The sequence below is a fragment of the Indicator indicator genome, chromosome 36 (genome assembly GCF_027791375.1).
Source record: "Indicator indicator isolate 239-I01 chromosome 36, UM_Iind_1.1, whole genome shotgun sequence".
NCBI lineage: Eukaryota > Metazoa > Chordata > Aves > Piciformes > Indicatoridae > Indicator > Indicator indicator.
In genome coordinates, this window is record NC_072045.1 from 426,109 (window position 1) to 446,064 (window position 19,956).

Sequence of the window (19,956 nt, forward strand, 5' to 3'; positions counted from 1 at the left end):
GCCCTGCTGGAGCAGGGGCTTGAACTGGATGAGCTCCAGAAGTTCCTTCCATCCCCACCATGCTGGGATTCTGGAATCTCTCTCTCTCTCTCTGTTAAGAGAAGACTTAGAGATCAACTACCCACTGCACTCCTCTGTGTGTGTGTGCCTGGCCCCACGTAATTTCCCCATTTTTTTTGGATGCAGTCTTTAATTTGTCTAATTTTTAACCACCTTTGGCCTCCCTACCTTTGGCTTGCAGCATGACACAGGGCTGGGGGGGCTGACAGGGCTCACGTCTGCATGGCTGGAAGCAGCCTGAGCAAGCTGTGTGTGATCTGAAATCTCTCTCTCTCTTGCAAACTTTAGGATGTGTTGTTTTTCTGGAACACAAGTAGAAGATTTTTGCTGCCCAGCACAAGGACAGGCAGCCTGGAATTTGGTTTTACATTGCAAATGAAACAGGAGTTGGAAAGATGCAAATCAGGGAGGAAATGGAGGGTTGTGGTGGTGAGGGAAGTGTGTAGGGGGCTTGTGTGTGCCTATTCCATGCAAATCACACAATTGCTGTGAAACCCAAAGGGTCAATTCCTGGTGTCTCAGGGGACCTGCAGCCCAAAAGGGCTGCAGGTCCCCTGAGACACCAGGAATTGACCCTTTGGGTTTCATCCTTGGCTGGCATCTCACTTGCAAGGTTGCTGGTCCTAGAAGCACTCAGAAATCCTGCAGGCACTCATAGAATCATAGAATGGGTTTGGTTGGAAGGGAACTCAAAGCAGCTCCAACCCCCTGCCATGGGCAGGGTCACCTCCCCCCAGCCCAGCTTGCTCAAGGCCTCATCCAGCCTGGCCTTGAGCACCTCCAGGGAGGGGACAGCCACAGCCTCCCTGAGCAACCCGTGCCAGTCTCTCCCCACCCTCACTGGCAACAATTTCTTCCTCATCTCCACTCTCAGTCTCCCCTCTCCCAGCCATCTTCCCTCATCCTGGCACTCCCAGCCCTTGTCCAAAGTCCCTCCCCAGCTCTCCTGGAGCTTCTTCAGGTACTGGAAGGCTGCTCTGAGGTCTCCCTGGAGCCTTCTCTTCTCCAGGCTGAACAGCCCCAACTCTCCCAGGCTGGCCCCACACCAGAGGTTCTCCAGCTCTCTGATCATCTCTGTGACCTCCTCTGGCCCCTCTCCAGCAGCTCCAGGTCCTTCTTGTGCTGGGGACCCAGAGCTGGAGGCAGTGCTGCAGGTGGGGTCTGAGCAGAGCAGAGCAGAGGGCAGAATCCCCTCCCTGTGCTGCTGCTCTCCCTGCTCTGGATGCAGCTCAGCACTCAGCTGCCTGCTGGGCTGCCAGGGACCATTGCTGGCTCCTGGGGAGTTTGTCCCCAACTGACACCCCCAAGGCCTCCTCCTCAGGGCTGCTCTCCAACCACTCTTCACCCAGGCTGGATTTGTGCTTGGGGTTGCCCTGACCCAGCTGCAGGAACCTTGCCCTTGGCCTTGCTGAACTCCATGAGGTTGTCTTGGTTCCACCTCTGCAGCCTGTCCAAGTCCCTCTGGCTGGATCCCTTGCCTCCAGCACTGTCACCAGCACCACACAGCTTGGTGTCACCTCAGACTTGCTGAGGTTGCAGGTTTCTTGTGGGCTTCAAGCTGGATGCTCCTGAGTGGCAGGAGGCTGCTGGTCAGGTCAGTGATGTAGCTCCTCGTGGCTCCCCGTGTTTAACATTTAGTTAAGAGAATTAAACACTGAAATTGCCCTCCTGGAAATAGCAGCATGCTGGCAGCCTTCAGGGGAGGGTTGGGTTGAAGGGTTTGCTGGAGAGGTGACAAGGGGGCATGGCTGCTGTCCAGTGCTGTGTTTCTCTGCAGGGAGGTTTGGCAGCCCTCAGGTGCAGCTTGGGGCTGTTCCTCAGCCTGCTGGCACAAAGCATTTCAGGGAGGGCTGAGGTACTGCTGGGTACTCTCCATGAAAGAGAGGTCCCACAGTAGTCAGATCTGAGGCACCTCCTTGTTCTTCTGCAGGGTTGGGTTTGACATCAGCTGGCACCATGGAAGCATGGAATGGTTTGGGTTGGAAAAGCCTTCTGAGCTCATCCAGTCCAACCCCAACCCAACCCCACCATGGCCACCAAGTGCCATGGCCACAGAGTTCTGGAACACCTCCAGGCATGGGGACTCCACTACTTCCCTGGGCAGCCTGTGCCAAGCCCTGACCACTCCTCCAGCAAAAAAATTTTCCTCCTCTCCAACCTAACCCTCCCCTGGCACAATTTCAGGCCATTTCCTCTCCTATCCCCTGATCCTAGGGAGCAGAGCCCAACCCCCACCTCCCTGCAGCCTCCTCATCTCCAGTGTGGGCTCATCCCCAGAGCTTGGGGCAATCCCTTCTGCTCCTTCCACCCTCCCTGGGCCCTGCACCCCTGCGTGGTGCCATGGTGCAGTGGGGCACAGGGCTGCCCGGTGGGTGCCAATGTGGTTCTCACACTCTGTGTCCATTGCCGTCTGAGCTGTTCCTCCAAAGCACCACCTTGATCCGAGCTGGTGGCAGAGAAGGGACTTGTGTGACACCTGCCATGGCTCTGACTCAAACCACTGTTTGTCTTGGTCCTGTTCCCTGCACTTTTGTCCCTTAGACCCTCCTTGGCTTCCTGCTTCTGGTAGAGCGTGGATGGGCTGCTGGCCTTGGGTGGAGGCTGGGGACAAGGGACTTGGGTAGGTTCATCCTGGAGAGGCTGAGGACATGGTTGGACTGCCCCTCAGGCTGGTGACCTGTTGAAGGCACAGCCTGGTCAGGCTCTGTGCTCTCCTCTGTCCCCTTTTCATGCTGCTCCTTTGTGCTGGTGTTTGGTCATCGCTCAGCCTTTGTTTTTACAGCTGGGGGAAGTGTTTTGAGCTTTCAAGTTTATTTTCTTCCCTCTGGTTGTCGTCACAGGTTTGTTTTCTTTCTCCCTGTGGCATCTTGCTGGCTTTCCATGGGCTGGGAGGTAGGAACCATCCCTGCCCTCCGTGCCTTGCACTGGAGGGAGCAGGCTCCCTGCCTGTGCTTGGGAGGCTCCATGGCCTCCAGACCTTCACTTTTATTGGTTTAATAAATCCTGCCCAGTTGGGCCTGGCCTCCAGGAGAGAACCTCTTTGGACACCCTGGTCCAATGCCTCACAGCTCCACAGATTGCATTGGGTTGGAAGGAAGCCTCCAAGGGCATCTTGTGTAACCCCCCTGCAGGCTGCAGGGACAGCCCCAGCCAGAGCAGGCTGCACAGGGACACAGCAAGGCTGATCCTGAATGTCTCCAGAGATGGAGCCTCCACCACCTCCCTGGGCAACCTGTTCCAGTGTCTCCTCACCCTCACTCTGCAGAACTTCCTCCTGATGTCCAACCTAACTCTGCCCTGCTCCAGTTCCAAATCATTGTCCCTTGGCCTATCCCCACAGCCCTTCTGCACATACTGAAATGCAGCTCTGAGGTCTCCCCTCACTGCCCTCCTGGGGAAGAGTTTCTTCCTAATGTCTAATCCCAACCCAGCTTCTTCCAGAGCAGATTGAGACTGGAGATTAGGGAGAAAATCTTGACAGTGAGGGTAGGGAGACACTGGAACAGGTTACCCAGGGAGGCTGTGGCTGCCCCATCTCTGGAGGTCTTCAAGGCCTTGAGCAACCTGAGCTGGTGGAGGTGTCCCTGCCCATGGCAGGGGCTTGGAACTGGATGGTCTTGAAGGTCCCTTCCAACCCAGGGCAGTGGGGGAGTCACTGTCCCTAGAAGTGTTCAAAGTGAGTGGAGATGTGGCACTCAGGGGCAGGGTTTAGTGGTGTCCTGGCAGTGCTGAGTTAGCAATGGGACTCCATCAGCTTGGAGCTCCAGCCTCAGTGTCTCTGATTGTGTGCTGGATCTTCCTGCATTTGCCTGTTGGGTTTTCCTTCCCAAGCCCTCCTGTTCTGAGCACTTAGTTTTCTCTTCTGGTGCATTTCTGGGATGTCACTCCAGCAACCCCCCAAAACTCTACCCTGGAGCCAGCCCCATCCTTTGAGAGCAGTTGCAGGCACCCCTGGGCTGTGACATTGGAGGGAAGCAGGAGCAGGGACAACAGCTTCAGTTGGGAACTCCACCTGCATCATCTCCCAGACCCTCTTCCAAAGGAGCAGCAGTAACTGAAGCACCTTTTGGGCCCTTTCCCCCCTCTTTCTGTTTGGTTTTGGTTGGGTTTTTTTTTTTTTTTTTTGGTGTTGGCTGTGGATCTCATTTCTCTCCTTACTCATTCCTCATCCAAAGCCAACAGGCAATGGCTCATTTTTTCCTTGCTCCCATTTTCCCCCTAGCCCCAAACATTTCTCAAAGCCCAGCTCTGAGTGTGGACTGTGCAAAAACTGCTGAACCAGAACATGGTGCAGGAGATGCCAGAGCAGATGCTGAGCAGAGGAATTAATGATCACCAAAGTGGTGGCATCAGCTTTTTTTATGTGAAAAATTATCCCTGAGTGGGCGTTTGGGGAGGGGGGAGGCAGCAGGCAGAGCTTCCCTGGGGTGGGGGTGTGGGGTGCTCTGTGCCTTGGCTCAGAATTCTAGGTGCATTCATCAGCAGAGAGAGAAAGAGGCAGAGTCTGCCCCAGAAATCCTTAGGGATCTGTGTTAGCAGGCTCTGAGGTGACCTGGTTGTGCAGTTGTGTGTGTCCCTTCTTCAGCTGCCTGAGCTTGGAGAGCTTAGAGCAGCCTTGCAGTACCTGAAGGGGCTTCAGGAGTGCTGGGGAAAGGTTGTTGACCAGGGCTGAGAGTGCCAGGACCCAGTGCTCTGGGTGGGCAGAGCAGGGGCTGGCACCAAAGCCATGCTCCCTGCCAGGCCATGTCCCAGTGCTGTGCTGGGATCAGGAGGTTCAGGGCTACAAAACACCTTGGGGCTCACAGCTGGCTCAGGGGCCAGGCAGATTGTGGGGCTCAGTGCTCCCACCAAAAGCTGCTGGAGTGAGTCCAGAGGAGGCCACAAAGATGATCAGAGGCTGGAGAACCTCTGCTATGGGGACAGGCTGGGAGAGTTGAGGCTGTTCAGCCTGGAGAAGAGAAGGCTGCAGGGAGACCTCAGAGCAGCCTCCCAGTACCTGAAGGGGCTCCAGGAGAGCTGGGGAGGAACTTTGGACAAGGGCTGGGAGGGACAGGATGAGGGACAATGGCTTTGAGCTGGGAGAGGGGAGATGGAGAGTGGAGATGAGGAAGAAATTCTTGACAGAGAGGGTGAGGAGAGACTGGCACAGGTTGCCCAGGGAGGCTGTGGATGTCCCCTCCCTGGAGGTGTTCAAGGCCAGGCTGGATGAGGCCCTGAAGGCTGGGCTGGTGGGAGGTGTCCCTGCCCATGGCAGGGGGTTGGAGCTGGATGGTCTTGAAGGTCCCTTCCAACCCAACCCTACCAGCAGAGCAGCAGGGGCTGGGTGGTGCAGGCATGAAGCCACCTGTGCTCCAGTGAGAGCCACCAAAAGTCTGTCTCTTCAGGCAGCAAAGAAGCTGAGCCTTGCTTGGCCAGCCAGCCCTGCTCCAGCCTCACATATCAAAGGCAGTGGAGGGGATCACAGAATCATTTAGGTTAGGAAACACCCTTGAGGTCATCAGATCCAACCCTTCCCCCAGCACTGCCATGGCACCACCAAACTGTAGCCCTCAGCACCACAGCTTTGAAACCCCTCCAGGGATGGGGACTCCACCTCTGCCCTGGGCAGCCTGGGCCAGGCTTGACAACCCTACTGGGGAAGAAATTGTTCCTCATGTCCAATCTAAAGCCCCCCACTGCAACTTGAGGCTGTTTCCTCTTGTCCTATCAGTTGTTCCTAGGGAGCAGAGCCCAGCCCCCACCTCCCTGCAGCCTCCTCTCAGGGAGCTGGAGAGAGCAATGAGGTCTCCCTCAGCCTCCTCTTCTCCACACTCAACACCTTCAGCTCCCTCAGCTGCTCCTCCCCAGCCCTCTTCTCCAGACCCTTCCCCAGCTTTGCAGCCTGTCTCTGGACCTGCTCCAGCCCCTTAGTGTTCTTCTTGAAGTGGGGGACCCAAAACTGACCCAAATATTCGAGGTGCAGCCTCACAGCCCCAGTCCAGGGGCACAATCCCTGCCCTGCTCCTGCTGGACACACTTTGGGATGAAACAGAGCTCCCCTGCCTGGGACAAGGACTCCAGATCTGCCCCACATGCCAGGTCCTCCAGGGTGGCACTGCAGGGGGGACTCCTGTGCTGCTCCCCAGGTGTTTGGCACTGTTGGATTTGGGGGGGGCTTTGTTTTTTTCCCTCTTTGTTGTTGTTGTTGTTGTTGTTGTTGAATTGTTTCATGGAGCTCCGGGAAGGGGAAGTTGCTCACATTGTGTAGTCCCCTCCACAATCCACGTCCTGTAAACAGCTCCAGGCTGCCTTCCATCCACAGCTGTTTTTTCCTACCGGGGGTGGATGGGGCTGGTAAATAAACAGGAGCTGCTTGCAGCCCCTCCCTGCAGCCTGGCAGGAGCTCTGCTGCACCCAGGGCCCTTTCCTGCAGGGTGCTGCAGAGGTTTTTTTTCCTTCACCCAGCCCTGGTGTGAGGGTCTGGGGAGCTGACTCCTGCCAGGAAAAACAACTCTGCTGGTTTGCCTGGGACTAAAGCTAATTACTAGTCGACTAATTTTATTGATTTCAAATCCCTTTTAGCAGAGATTTTGCTGTGGGGCTGATCGCCAGAGCGATTAGGAGACAAAGCTGCTTAATTTGGAAGTGTTTATCAAGCAGCCTTCTGTCACCTCTGTTTCAAATCAAATTATGGTGGCCCTGGTGGCTCTGCCATCCCACCTCCATCAGGGGCTGCGCTGCTTCTCCCAGGGTGGGTTGGTGGCTGGCAGGGGTTAAGTGGATTCATGAGACACTCACCCAGGGTGCCCAGAGAGCTGGGAACTGCCCCATGCCTGGCACCACTGCAGGTCAGGTTGTTTGGGGCTCTGAGCAACCTACTCTGGTTGGGTGTGTCCCTGCTGGCTGCAGGGGGCTGGACTGGATGAGCTTTGAAGGTCCCTTCCCACCCAAACCATTCCATGATTCCATAGCACAAGTGTGGTGGGTTACTGGCTGCAGGGTTTTTGTTCCCTGCTGCCACCACATCCTTGTCCTGCTCCAGCCCTGCCAAGCTGGATTTGCCACCCAACTTTCAAAGCCTTGCTGCAGGCACCTTGTGGTCCACAGAGCCTTAAAGATAGAAGATCTTAGAACAGAATCACAGAATGGTTTTGGTTGGAAGAGACCTTCCAGAGTCTAACCCTTAACCCAGCACTTCCAAGACACTCCTAAACCTCATCCCTCAGCACCACATCTCCACAGCTTTTCAGTCCTTCCAGGAATGGGCACTCCACCACCACCCTGGGCAAGCCTTTAGGAGAAGAAATTGCTCCTCATGTCCAACCTAAACCTCCCTGGTGCAACTCGAGGCCATTTCCTCTTGTCCTGTTGCTCGTTCCTGAGGAGTTCTCCCTGGCAGCTGTAGCTGCTCCCAAACCTTGTCCAGCCACATGAAGGGCTTGGCCTAAATATTTTTAATAGACTTTAAATAAAAAAAAGCCTGGCCCAGTGGTGGTGCTGGGGATCAGATTAGGGAGGGCACTTGGATGCTGGCAGATTGCAGAGGCAGGGGTGGCCTGGAGGAGGGAAGCGCTCAGCCCAGCTCAGCCCCAGCTCAAGCAGGCAGCACCCCCAGCACTGTCCCCCACTGTCACCCATGGGGCTGCTGTGAGGGTCCCCTCGCTGCATCCTCCTCCTGACACGAAGGGCTGGGCACCTTCACAGCTTCACAGCTTGCACTGGGTTGGAAGGGATGCTGAAAGGGCATTGTCCAAGCCCCTGCAGGCAGCAGGGTCACCTCCAGCCAGAGCAGGCTGCACAGGGACACAGCACATCTGATCTTGAATGTCTCCAGGGATGGGACCTCAACCACCTCCCTGAGCAACCTGTTCCAGTGTCTCCCCACCCTCATGGTGCAGAACTTTCTCCTGATGTCCAAGTAAATCTCCTCTGCTTGAGCTTCAAATCACTGCCCCTCACCACAGGTCCTTCTGAAGAGTCCGTCCCCAGCCTTAGAGCCATTTGAGGCTGCTGGGCCAGCACAGCTCTGCAGCAGGGATGGTTCTCCTCCAGGCATTGCTTGGTGCAGGATTTAAGAGCAAAACCTTTGGATCTTGCAGCACAAATGGTGGCTGAGAGGTCTCAGGAAGAAAAGGTCCTGCTCTGCATCCCTGCATGACCTCCTGGTCCTGGGGGATGGCTGCAGAGCTCTGGAGCTTTGCTCACTAAAGAATCATTAGGGATTGAGCTTGATCTGGAAGACCTTGGCCTGAATGCAGAGGCCAAATACTGGGGTGTTCTTCCTGGCCAAGTCTGGGTGGGCAGAGCAGGGGCTGGCACCAAAGCCATGCTTCCTGCCAAGCCATGTCCCAGTGCTGTGCTGGGATCAGGAGGTTCAGGGCTACAAAACACCTTGGGGCTCACAGCTGGCTCAGGGGCCAGGCAGATTGTGGGGCTCAGTGCTCCCACCAAAAGAAGGACCTGGAGCTGCTGGAGTGAGTTGAGAGGAGGCCACAAAGATGATCAGAGGGATGGAGAACCTCTGCTATGGGGACAGGCTGGGAGAGTTGGGCTTGGGCAGCCTGGAGAGGAGAACGCTCCAGGGAGACCTTAGAGCAACCTTCCAGTACATGAAGAGGCTGCAGGAAAGCTGGGGAGAGACTTTGGACAAGGGCTGGAATGGCTTTGAGCTGGGAGAGGGGTGATTGAGTGTGGAGATGAGGAAGAAATTGTTGAGAGTGAGGGTGGGGAGAGACTGGCACAGGTTGCCCCGGGGGGCTGTGGCTGCTTCCCCCTTGGAGGTGTTCAAGGTCTGGCTGGATGAGGCCTTGAGCAAGCTGGGCTGGTGGGAGGTGTCCCTGCCCATGGCAGGGGGTTGGAACTGGACAATCTTCAAGGTCCTTTCCAACCCAACCCATGCTGTGAGTCTCTGAACACAGAGCAGCATCTCTTGCTGTGGCATTTTCAGCTCCAGGAGCCCGGTGGGCAAGGGCTGGAAGCCACAGAACCAGGATCTGAACAGGAGAGACCATAAGTGGCTGCTGGCCTGTGGGGATGGGGCAGAAAACCTCACACCTTCCTTAAAGCCTTTCTTGGCTGAAGAGTTTTGTGTTTTAAGATGGTTTTGTTCCTTCTGGCTGAGGCACCTGTGAGGGTGAGGAACCTCCTGACCCCCTGTGTCCGGCTGGTTGCGTGCAGCCTGTTCCTGCAGCTCATTGGCAGGTGAAGGGGTTGGGGGTTTTGAGCTGAGACTAAACATGGCCAAATTATTTTTATCCACACTGAGAGCTTAGGATGGTTCTTGTCTATCAGCTCCTCAGAGCTGCAGCACAGAAATTGTAAGGGGAGAGAGGGGGGAGAAAAAAAAAGCAGCAGCCTGTCTTGACAGCTACATCTTATTCTATTAGTGTGTTTTAATTAGAACATGAGCAAGAAATGTGCCATGAATATTCATGCTGAGGGTTATTAAAATGCACAATTAATCTGTAGGCTTTTTAATAACTGTATTAAGGGAGAGAGGAGGTTGCTCCTCTTTTGGGCTTGTCTGAATTGGGAAGTGTGCCTTAGCTGGGGTGGTTGGCAAATGGGTTTGTTTTAATGGGAGGTTGGCTCCCAGCAGCTGTGAGCACACCTGGGCTGTCCAGAGCTCCACACACCCTGTGCTTGAAGAGCATTGGAATTGCTGCAGCCAAGTGCTCAGGAGCTGGGATGTGCCAGGATGAAGCTGCTGTGTGCAAATGTAGCTCAGCTCCCTGCCACCTGAGCTGGGACACAGCTCGGCTGGGGGCTGCCTTGGCAATCTTGTTGCCCAGGACTGTGTGTGTGAGCACAGGAAATTCATAGGATCAGAGAATTGTTAGGGCTGGGAAAGCTCTCTCAGATCACCCAGTCCAACCCCAACCCAACCCCACCATGGGCATCAAACCATGGCCCCAGGTGCCATGGCCACAGGGTTCTGGAACCTCTCCAGGGATGGGGACTCCACCACCTCCCTGGGCAGCCTGTGCCAAGCCCTGACCACTCCTCCAGCAATTAAATTTTTACTTCTCTCCAACCTAACCCTCCCCTGGCACATTTCAGGCCATTTCCTCTCCTTCTATCACCTGATCCTAGGGAGCAGAGCCCAACCCCCACCTCTCTGCAGCCTCCTCTCAGGGAGCTGTAGAGAGCAATGAGGTCTCCCTCAGCCATGCCCAGGGTGAGGGAGATGCCTGCAGGATCTCATCTCACCTGGAATTTCCATCTCACCCTGGGGTCTGTCTCACCAAGGACAGCCCAGCAGCACCAAGTGTCCCAAGGTTCTTCTAACCATCCACTGGGACAGAAGGGTAGGGTGCTGGGGTGCCTTTGGGTGAGCACTAGCAGAGAGCCCAAGTATGGAGATGCCTGAGCAGCATCCTCCTCATCCTTGCCTTTTCCTGCTCCTTCCTCTTGCTCCATGTGGGTTGAACCTGGCTGCTTGATGCCAGGCAGTGCCCACTGGGAAGAGTGGGCTCAAGGGTATCAAGAGCAAGTGGCACAGGGTGGGGAAGGTGTGAGGAGGTTTGTTGGTGACAACATCTTTCATTCGATGGCATGAGGGGAGCGGAGCCCTGCTGGTGGGGGCTTGGTGGAGGGCATTTGCTGCCAAATTTTAGATCCTTGACTGGGATAGGAAGGGAGGGAAGGGCAGGCTGGCATTGAGTGCAGGACAGGTGCCAGAAATGGAAAGCAGGCAGTCTGTTTTTTTCCTGGCTTCATCCCAGAAATCCCGGGATTCTTAAAGCACCTGCGGGCTGAAGCCGGGAGATGTTTGCCGGCACCTTCCATGGTGCTGACTGCAGCTCAAGGAAGGTGTGAGACCTTTTTTTTCAGCAGGCATTGGCCAGCAGTCAGCTCCCACTGCAGTCTGCTGCCATGGGCACCTTTGGAGGCACCTGAGCCTCTGGGGACACCTCCAGAGCCGGGAGCTGCCTTCTGGGAGCTCTATCGCCTGGCTTCACTGTGGCACTCGGTGCCCACATGAACACCGGTGCCTGGAGGGGGAAAAGGGCTTTGGGCTTCACAGAATCCCTGAATCCCAGCATGGAGGGGCTGGAGGGGACCTCTGGAGCTCAGCCAGTCCAAGCCCCTGCTCAAGCAGTGCACCCACAGCCTGCCCAGGATCACAATGCCCAGGGGGGGTTGGAAGCTCTCCAGGGAAGGAGACTCCACAACCTCTCTGGGCAGCCTGCTCCAGGGCAAAGAAGTTTCTCCTCCTGTTCAGGTGGAACCTCCTGGCTTCCAGTCTGTGTCCTGGCCCTGGGCACCACTGACAAGTGTCTGGCCCCAGCCTCCTACACTCAGCTCTTGCTGAGCATTGCTCAGATCCCCTCTGGGGCTGTTCTTCTCCAGGCTCAACAGCCCCAGAGCTCTCACTCAGCCCTTCCTCTGCTCATCTTCAGAGATCCCTCCCCACCCCCACCAGGCAGGGATTCTGTGCGGGGCCCAGAACTGCCAAGGATGTCTGAGACTGCAGTTCCTGCTCCTGTCTTCTCCTTGACCACAGGGGAGCATTCAAAAGTCCCCTGCAAGCACAGTGAAGGGCAGGAGCTGCTGTGGCTGGTGCTGAGTGCTGGGCTTTGCAGGGCTGTGCAGCTGAAAATTGCTTTGGAAAAGCAGCAGTGAAGCAAAAGTTTATTCTAGGAAGTGGGAGGTGGGAGAATTGGCAGCAATTCTCCCCAGTATCCAAGGTATTATTAGAGGCTTATCCCTGCTCTGCACAGTAATCACATTGGAAATTTTTGATTAGAAAACAAAATCTAAATGAGAAGAGGAAAATATGAATATTCATTAGCTGTGGAGATTAATATGCATAATTATGCAAATCAGACAGCAATTAAACACCAATTCTCTGGGGAAATGATTAACACAAAGGCACAGGAATAGAAGGATGTAATTTGAAAGAAGTTTCTGGTTAACTGCACAGTGAGGGGAGCAGGGGGAGCCCGACGGGCAGCGTGTGTGCCATGATAATCAGCTGGGCTCCAGCAAGCTGCCCCCCAGCTCTGCCCCTGCTCCCACACACACCCCTGGCCCTGCCACCAGCCTGCAGCTTTGCTGTCACCACTGCTGTCACCAGAGCTGTCACCAGAGCTGTCAGCACATCCTAGAGGAACCTCTGCTAGAAGGCCAGGCTGAGGGAGCTGGGGGTGTGCAGCCTGCAGAGGAGGAGGAGGCTCCAAGGGGACCTCAGAGCTGCCTGCCAGGACCTGAAGGGATCCTGCAGGAAGGCTGCAGAGAGACTTCTCCTGAGGGTGTCTGAGCCAGGCCAAGGGGGAATGGTTTGGAGCTGAGGGAGAGAAGGTTTAGACTGGAGCTGAGGAAGAAGTTCTTCAGTGTGAGGGTGGTGAGACTCTGGCACAGGCTGCCCAGGGAGGCTGTGGCTGCCTCCTGCCTGGAGATGTTCAAGGCCATCTTGGATGAGGCCTTGGGCAAGGTGGTCTGGTGGAGGTGTCCCTGCCCATGGCAGGAGGTTGGAGGAGATGATCTCTGAGGTCCCTTCCAACCTGAGCCATTCTGGGGTCTCCTGTAAGGCCCTATTGGCACTTTGCTATCGATGGAGGAGCTGCTGTGGAGGAGTCCCCAGAGAGCCCCTGGTGACTGGCACAGGGGTGGCACAGGGTGATGCTGGATGCTGCTGGGCTGCAGCAAGAAAAGTGTAGCCAGCAGGGCTAGGGAGGTTCTCTTCCCACTCTGCTCTGCCCTCCTGAGACCACACCTGGAATACTGTGTCCAGTTCTGGGCTCACCAGTTCAGGAGAGACAGAGACCTGCTGGAGAGAGTCCAACAGAGGCTGTGAGGATGATGAAGGGACTGGAGTCTGGTGAGGAAAGGCTGAGAGCCCTGGGGCTGGTTAGTCTGGAGAGGAGAAGGCTGAGAGGAGATCTGATCAATGTCTGTAAATATCTGAGGGGTGGGGAGGAAGAAGAAGAGGCCAGGCTCTTTTTGGTGGTGCCCAGGGACAGGCCAAGGGGCAAAGGGCACAAACTGGAACCCAGGAGGTTCCATCTGGACAGGAGGAGAAAGTTGTTTGGTGTGAGGGTGCTGAAGGCCTGGAGCAGGCTGCCCAGAGAGGTTGTGGAGTCTGCTCTAGAGAGCTTCCAACCCCCCTGGGCATTGTGCTCCTGGGCAAGCTGCTGTGGGTGCCCTGCTTTGGCAGGGGCTTGGATTGGATGATCTCTGGAGGTCCCTTCCAACCTCACTATGCTATGAAGCTTTTAATCCAACATCCTCTTCCCCATCAATCTCTGGTCTCTTGGTTCATGGATGATCTCTGGGATAAAGGGAGTTCAAACCCTTGTTTCTCATCTTCCCACTGTCCCATGGTTTGAAGCATTTCCAGGCTGTGGTGGGATTTGCTTTGAAGTTTGTGGAATAAACTCCCAGCTGGAGTGGGAAGGTGAGGAGGGGGAGGGTCAGGTGGGTCAGGCCAAGTGGAAGTGGTTCATGAATGAAAATATTGCTTTGTTTGTAGAAGGAAGAGTTAATTTGGTGTGAGCACCTTTGAGGCTCTGCTGATAAAGCAAAAGTAACCTTTGTTCTTCCTGTTTTTCCCTAGGTTTGGATGAAAGACCAGGATCAGGTTCCTGGGGAACAGGAGATCAAAACAGCTCCACGTTTGACCAAGGCAGGGTAAGGACAAAGCACAAACCCAGAGCTGCAACCAGAACAAACAGGGCTCTGCCATGGCCTCTCCACACATGGCCATGCCCAGCCTGGGGCCAACCCTGAACAGCTTTTCTGGCCCCATATTGGTGCTGTTAACCCTACAGGGCTCCCAGCAGGGAGAGGACTTTTCCCCATCCCCATCTCATAGAATCACAGAACTGTCAGGGCTGGAAGGGACCTCAAGGCTCAGCCAAGTCCAACTCCCTGCCATGGGCAGGGACACCTCACACCACAGCAGGTTGCTCACAGCCACCTCCAGCCTGGCCTTAAAAACCTCCAGGGATGAGGCTTCCACCACCTCCCTGGGCAACCTGTCTCAATTCATGGGGATGAATTTCTTCCTCACATCCCATCTGAATCTCCTCACTTCTAGTTTTGTTCCATCCCCCCCAGTCCTATCACTCCCTGACACCCTCAAAAGTCCCTCCCCAGCTTTCTTGTAGCCCCTTTAAGATCCTGGAAGGCCACAAGAAGGTCTCCTGGGAGCCTTCTCTTCTCCAGACTGCACAACCCCAACTCTCTCAGTCTCTCTCCCTTCCTTGAGGTCCCCCTGGAGAAGGCTTCTCCTCCAAAACCCTCCCCTAGGCCCTCACTCCATGTGGACTCCCCACAGCCTCTGCCCTCCCTTTGGACATGGAGAGAGGGCAGCTCCTGGCCATGGGTTGGAAGAGGTCCCCAGTGGGTTTGAGGGATCTCACCTGATGGGCTGTGCCTTGGGCAAAGCTTAGTGGGCACCCCCCATGCATAGCTTCAGGAGCCTGAGGGAACAACTCAGACTTGCCCTGGGGGCAATCTGCTGCATTGGCCAACTGAGGAGCTCTTGGTGGGGAAGGAGAGCAGGAGAAGGATCTTGTAAGGAAGGCATCAGGGCTGTGAGAGCACAGAACTGGGGCCTGAGGAGAGGAGGAGAGAGAAGACCTGAACTGGCCGGAGCTGAAGTTCTTCTGCCAGCTGCTCAGGTTTTATGGGTTGTGGGATTTGGGTTTGCAGTGGCACCTTCCCCTTGGGTCAGTGGAGCAGGCACCATGGTGTCATTTCTCAATATCCCCTTGGCCCCTCAGCTCAGTCTGGGGCTGCTGGGTGATGGCAGAAGCTGCCAGGGAGCTGACAGCAAGGGACCAACGCCCTGTGTGTCCCTGCTTTGTGCCATAGGATCAGAGGGCTGGAGAACCTCCCCTGTGGGAGAGGCTGGGAGAGTTGGGGCTGTTCAGCCTGGGGAAGAGAAGGCTTCAGGGAGACCTCAGAGCAGCCTTCCAGTACCTGAAGGGACTCCAGGAGAGCTGGGGAGGGACTTTGGACAAGGGCTGGGAGTGCCAGGATGAGGGAGAATGGCTTTGAGCTGGGAGAGGGGAGAATGAGAGTGGAGATGAGGAAAAAATTGTTGAAAGTGAGGGTGGAGAGAGACTGGCACAGGTTGCCAGGGAGGGGAGGTGTTCCAGGCCAGGCTGAATTAGGCCTTGAGCAAGCTGGGCTGGTGGGAGGTGTCCCTGCCTGTAGCAGGGGCTTGGAACTGGATGGTCTTGAAGGTCCTTTCCACCACAACCCATTCTGGGATATCTCTTCCCAGTGCCATAGCCTCATGGCTGCAGGGCCCTGCTGCCCTCACTGCAAAGAGCAGATCCTTGCTGTGCCCTTTTCACGAGGAGCCTTTGACTTTGACTCTTCCAGCTGTGGGAGGGTCTGAGCTTGTGCCTTGGCATCTGGCTGGGCAGCCCCTGGTGCCCGGTGGTAACTCTCCTGTGTTGCTCCAGCAGAGCTATGGTGAAGGCCCTCACTACGGCGAGCACCGGGACCTGCCGGCTCACAACAGCTTAACTTCATCACCATTCCTGGGAGCTGGACTAGTGGGTGAGTGCCTGAGCTACTGCTGGGGACCTGGGCACAGCAGGGGGCATCTAACACCCAGCAGCATGTGGTGGTGGGAGGGTTGGCACTGCCCAGCCTTGCTGTTCCCCATGGCCACAGCCAGCTGAAGAGGAGCCAGCAGTGCCCAGGGGGGCAAGAAGGGCAGCAGCAGCCTGGCCTGGGGCATCAATGGTGTGGGCAGCAGGAGCAGGGCAGGGATGGTGCCCCTGGACTGGCACTGGGGAGGCCACATGGTGAATACTGGGTTCAGTTTTGGGCCCCTCACTCCAAGAAGGACATTGAGAGGCTGGAGCAGGCCCAGAGAAGGGCAACAAAGCTGGGGAATGGTCTGGAGAAGAGGGCTGGGGAGGAGCAGCTGAGGGAGCTGGGGGTGTTTGGTGTGGAGAAGAGGAGGCTGAGGGAGACCTCATTGCTCTCTCCAGCTCCCTGAGAGGAGGCTGCAGGGAGGTGGGGGTTGGGCTCTGCTCCCAAGGAACAAGGGACAGGACAAGAGGAAATTACCTCAAGACTGTGAGATTTGAGGCTGTTTAGTCTGGAGAAGAGCAGCCTGAGGGGCATCTGATCAGTGCTGAGCAATACTCCAAGGGTGGGTGTCAGGAGGGTGGCACCAGGCTTTCTTCAGTGGTGCCCAGTGCCAGGACAAGGGGCAATGGGCACAAATTTGCCCTCAGAAGTTGCATCTGAACATGAGGAGGAACTTCTGGAACTGAAGGGTGACAGAGCCCTGGAGCAGGCTGCCCAGAGAGGTGGTGGAGTCTCCATCTCTGGAGACATTCAAACCCCACCTGGATGTGTTCCTGTGTGACCTTCTGTAGGTGCCCCTGGCTAGGCAGGGGTTGGACTGGATGATCCCCAGAGGTCCCTCCCAACCCTGCCATGCTGTGGTTCTGTGATTCAGGCACAGCTGATGGTTGAGGTCTTGCAGCAGGCTCGTGGCTGCTTTGCTTTCACAGTCCCAGGGTGATAAGAGCTCTGCAGAGAGCTCTGGTTGGGTATGGGGACTCTGCTTGTGTTCTGTAGAGCTCCATCAGCCCCATTTGGCTCCTCCATCCTCAGCTGCAGCCTGGTCACCTGAGGAGCTGGCAGGGAGCGGTGAGTGCCATGCAGCCCTGGCCCCATGGGCTGTGCCAGCTCCCGGGATCCTGCGTGACCGGATGCGTGCAGCAGTTCACCCACTTACCTCTCCCTGCTCGAGGGAGGAGGAGAGATTAAGAGCAGAAAATATCCATGCTGAAGGGCTTAGAGAGCTCTAATGGCATTAGGTCAAGAATTGGGGTTAGTCCTCCTCACCTTTGCCCACGCAGTGGTGGATAAAACCCTCTGGTGAGCGTGGAGGGAGCAGTGTCGGGCAGGGCACTGTGGCTGCTGGGGTTTGCTGCTGCTTGACAGGGTGGGGGTAGAAGAGGGAATCGTGTTTGAAACAGAAAATCCCCACCAGGGTCAGAGGTTCCTCCTGCAGAGCTGCTTGGAAAGGAGAAGAGAGGAGCAGGGTGGTGCTGGGAAGGCAGCAGCCACACGTCTGCTCCTCCAGGCTTGGGTCCGGGGCAAGTGGCTCACTCACAGCTCTGCTCCCCTCTTTTGCTCCTCTGCTGCCAGGGGACAGGATGTGGAATTGCCCCTTGGGGTCCTGCAGAGGTGTGGAGGAGGGTGTCTGAGCAGCTCCCCCCTGTCCCTCTGCAGGGGTGGTTATTCCTTCTCGTTTTCTGCCCCAGGAGGATGTAAGCAAAGCAGAAGAGCTGCAGGAGCCTCACTGCAGCTCCCCAGGGTTTCTTGGGGGTGTGCGTGGGGGGGACCCATCCCAACCTATCCCACACCTGGGGCCAAGGCAGCCCTGAGAGTTTCCAGCTGAGAAGGAGCTGCCCAGGGAGGAAGAAGGAGGGTTCCCCTTTGATGTGTGCAGGGAGAATGCCTTTGGCTCCCTCTCAAAGCCAGGGCTCCCAGGCCTTGGCAAGCACCACGGCGCTCCCCGGCACACTGCGAGCCCGACCGGTCCCCAGCACGTGGAGCACAGCCTCCTCTGCCCCTGAAGGTGCCTTCCACCACCTCCCTCAGTGGGGAAAGGCAGGATGGGGGCCATGCACCATGCCCAAGGCTCCAATACCCACTGGGGCTGCAAGATCTCAGCCTCTGACCCAGGTGGTTGGGTGCAGCACCCAGAGCTCCATCAGCAAAAGAGGAGCTGGGGAGGCTGGGAGAGAGCAGCCAGGAAAGGGTGTGGGGAGTCCTCACATTTCAAAGGCAACTTTTGTTCCTAAAACTGAATGTGGTTAAACTAGAAAGCATCAATTCCTGGAGCAGGTGCCAAAAGCACAGCAGTAGGTTTTGTTTTGCCTCTGTGCTGAGAAGGATGGACTGGAGGAAGACCACGGGTGGCATTTTCTCTTCCTCTTCACCAAGCTGCGACTGAAAACTTTTCAAGTGGCAAAATGGGGAGAGAAAGAGGATCACAGGATCCCAGGCTCACAGGATGTTAGGGGTTGGAAGGGACCTCCAGAGACCATCCAGTCCAACCCCCCCTGCCAGAGCAGGACCATAGAATCCAGCACAGGTCACACAGGAACACATCCAGATGGGGCTGGGAAGGCTCCAGAGAAGGAGACTCCACAACTCCTCTGGGCAGCCTGCTCCAGGGCTCTGTGAAGAAGTTCCTCCTCCTGTTGAGGTGGAACCTCCTGTGCTGGAGTTCCCATCCACTGCCCCTTGTCCTATCCCAGGGCACAACCAAGCAGAGCCTGTCCCTGTCCCCTCCCTCTTGACCCCCAGCCCTCAGCTATTGATAGACATTGATCAGATCTCCTCTCAGTCTTCTCCTCTCCAGACTAAGCAGCCCCAGAGCTCTCAGCCTCTCCTCCCCAGGCAGTGCTCCAGACCCTTTCAGCATCCTTGTAGTCCTCCCTTAGACTCTCTCAAGTAGAGCTCTGTCCATCCTGGACTGGGGAGCCTAGAACTGGATGCAATATTCCAGGTGAGGTCTCAGCAGGGCAGAGCAGAGGGGGAGGAGAACCTCCCTGGATCTGCTGGACAAACTCCTCTGCATGCAGCCCAGGTAGAGAAGGCAGAGCAGGACAAATCCCAGAGCTTTGGCAGACAGCAATGTGAGAGCAGTGCCAAAGCTGGAGGCAAAAGTGAGTCCTGGAGATGAGTGGCTTCAGCTTCCAGGTCTTGGTTTCCAGCAAGGTCCTTTCCAGGGACATTGAGCTGAGCAAGTATCTTCTAATGGGGCAGGGGAGTGCTGCTGGTGGGGTTTAAACTGTGGGGAGCAGCTCAGGGTGGAGATGTCCCATGGTGCTGGGTAGGCAAAAGGTGCATGAGACCATCATCTCCACAATCAGAATCTGTAGCTCTTTCTGGCTGCTCCTCCCTTTCTTCAAGGAGGATCAGAAGCTGCTGAAGAAACATTTTGGAGAATCCCAGCGTGGGGGGCTTGGAAGAGACCTCTGGAGATCATCCAAGCCCCTGCCACAGCAGGGCACCCACAGCAGCTTGCCCAGGAGCACAATGCCCAGGGGGGGTTGGAAGCTCTCCACACAAGGAGACTCCACAACCTCTCTGGGCAGCCTGCTCCAGGCCTCCAGCACCCTCACACCAAACAACTTCCTCCTCCTCTTCAGATGGAACCTTCTGGGTTCCAGTTTGTAGCCATTGCCCCTTGGCCTGTTGCTGGGCACCAGGGTCTGGAGTCCAGCACTGGTTGGAGAAATGCTGCTAAAACATGATGGCTTGGGCTGTGTTTTCCACATGCATCCAGCAGATGGGAGGGAGACTCCACTCTCAGCAGCCTTTGATGGGCTGGGGAGTTTCTGCCAACTCAAGTTAGAGGTCATGGCCTTTGAGGGTGGAGGCTTCAACTGCCCCTGAAGGCTGACATCGTTTTGGAGCCCTGGTGTGCAGGAGGAGGAGCAGGGAGGTCTGTGTTGCACTGGAGGGGGAGCTCCAATTCAACCAAAAAAGAAAAGGAGGACTTCGGTCCCTGGATGAAATCCCCTTGGGGCTTGGAGTGAAAACCACCCCAGGCTGCTGGGGAGTCAGTGATTGATGAGCAGGGGGCAGTGAGCTCCACCACTCCCTGCTTGGAGCTTCCAAGCTTGGAGCTCTTGATGCTGCTGCTTGGCTGATGGATGTTCTGTCCAAGTCTGAGTGTCCTGATGAGGTCTGAGTGTCCTGATGAGGTCCCTGTACTCTAGTGAGGTCCAAGCATCCAGATGAGGTCTGAGCATCCAGAAATGGTCTGAGCATCCAGATGAGGTCCAAATATCCTGGTGAGGTCCAAGCATCCAGATGCTTCCAAGCTTGAAGTCCTTGGTGCTACTCCTTGGGTGAGGGATGTTCTGTCAAAATCTGAGCATCCAGATGAGTTTTGAGTATTCTGATGAGGTCCAAGCA

At 56.1% G+C, this 19,956-nt stretch overlaps 1 protein-coding gene across 3 annotated transcripts in view; it reads left to right on the top strand.

The window, feature by feature from the left end:
- Window positions 1-19,956, top strand: part of TCF3 (transcription factor 3) — a 101,769-nt gene that overhangs the window by 47,219 nt on the left and 34,594 nt on the right. For 2 of the 3 annotated variants that reach the window (XM_054396258.1, XM_054396261.1), the window contains exons 4-5: window positions 13,598-13,671; window positions 15,459-15,555. In XM_054396258.1, the coding sequence (XP_054252233.1) occupies window positions 13,598-13,671; window positions 15,459-15,555 (171 nt within the window). The remainder of the gene's footprint in view (window positions 1-13,597; window positions 13,672-15,458; window positions 15,556-19,956) is intronic. The other variant, XM_054396260.1, reaches the window with a different exon arrangement.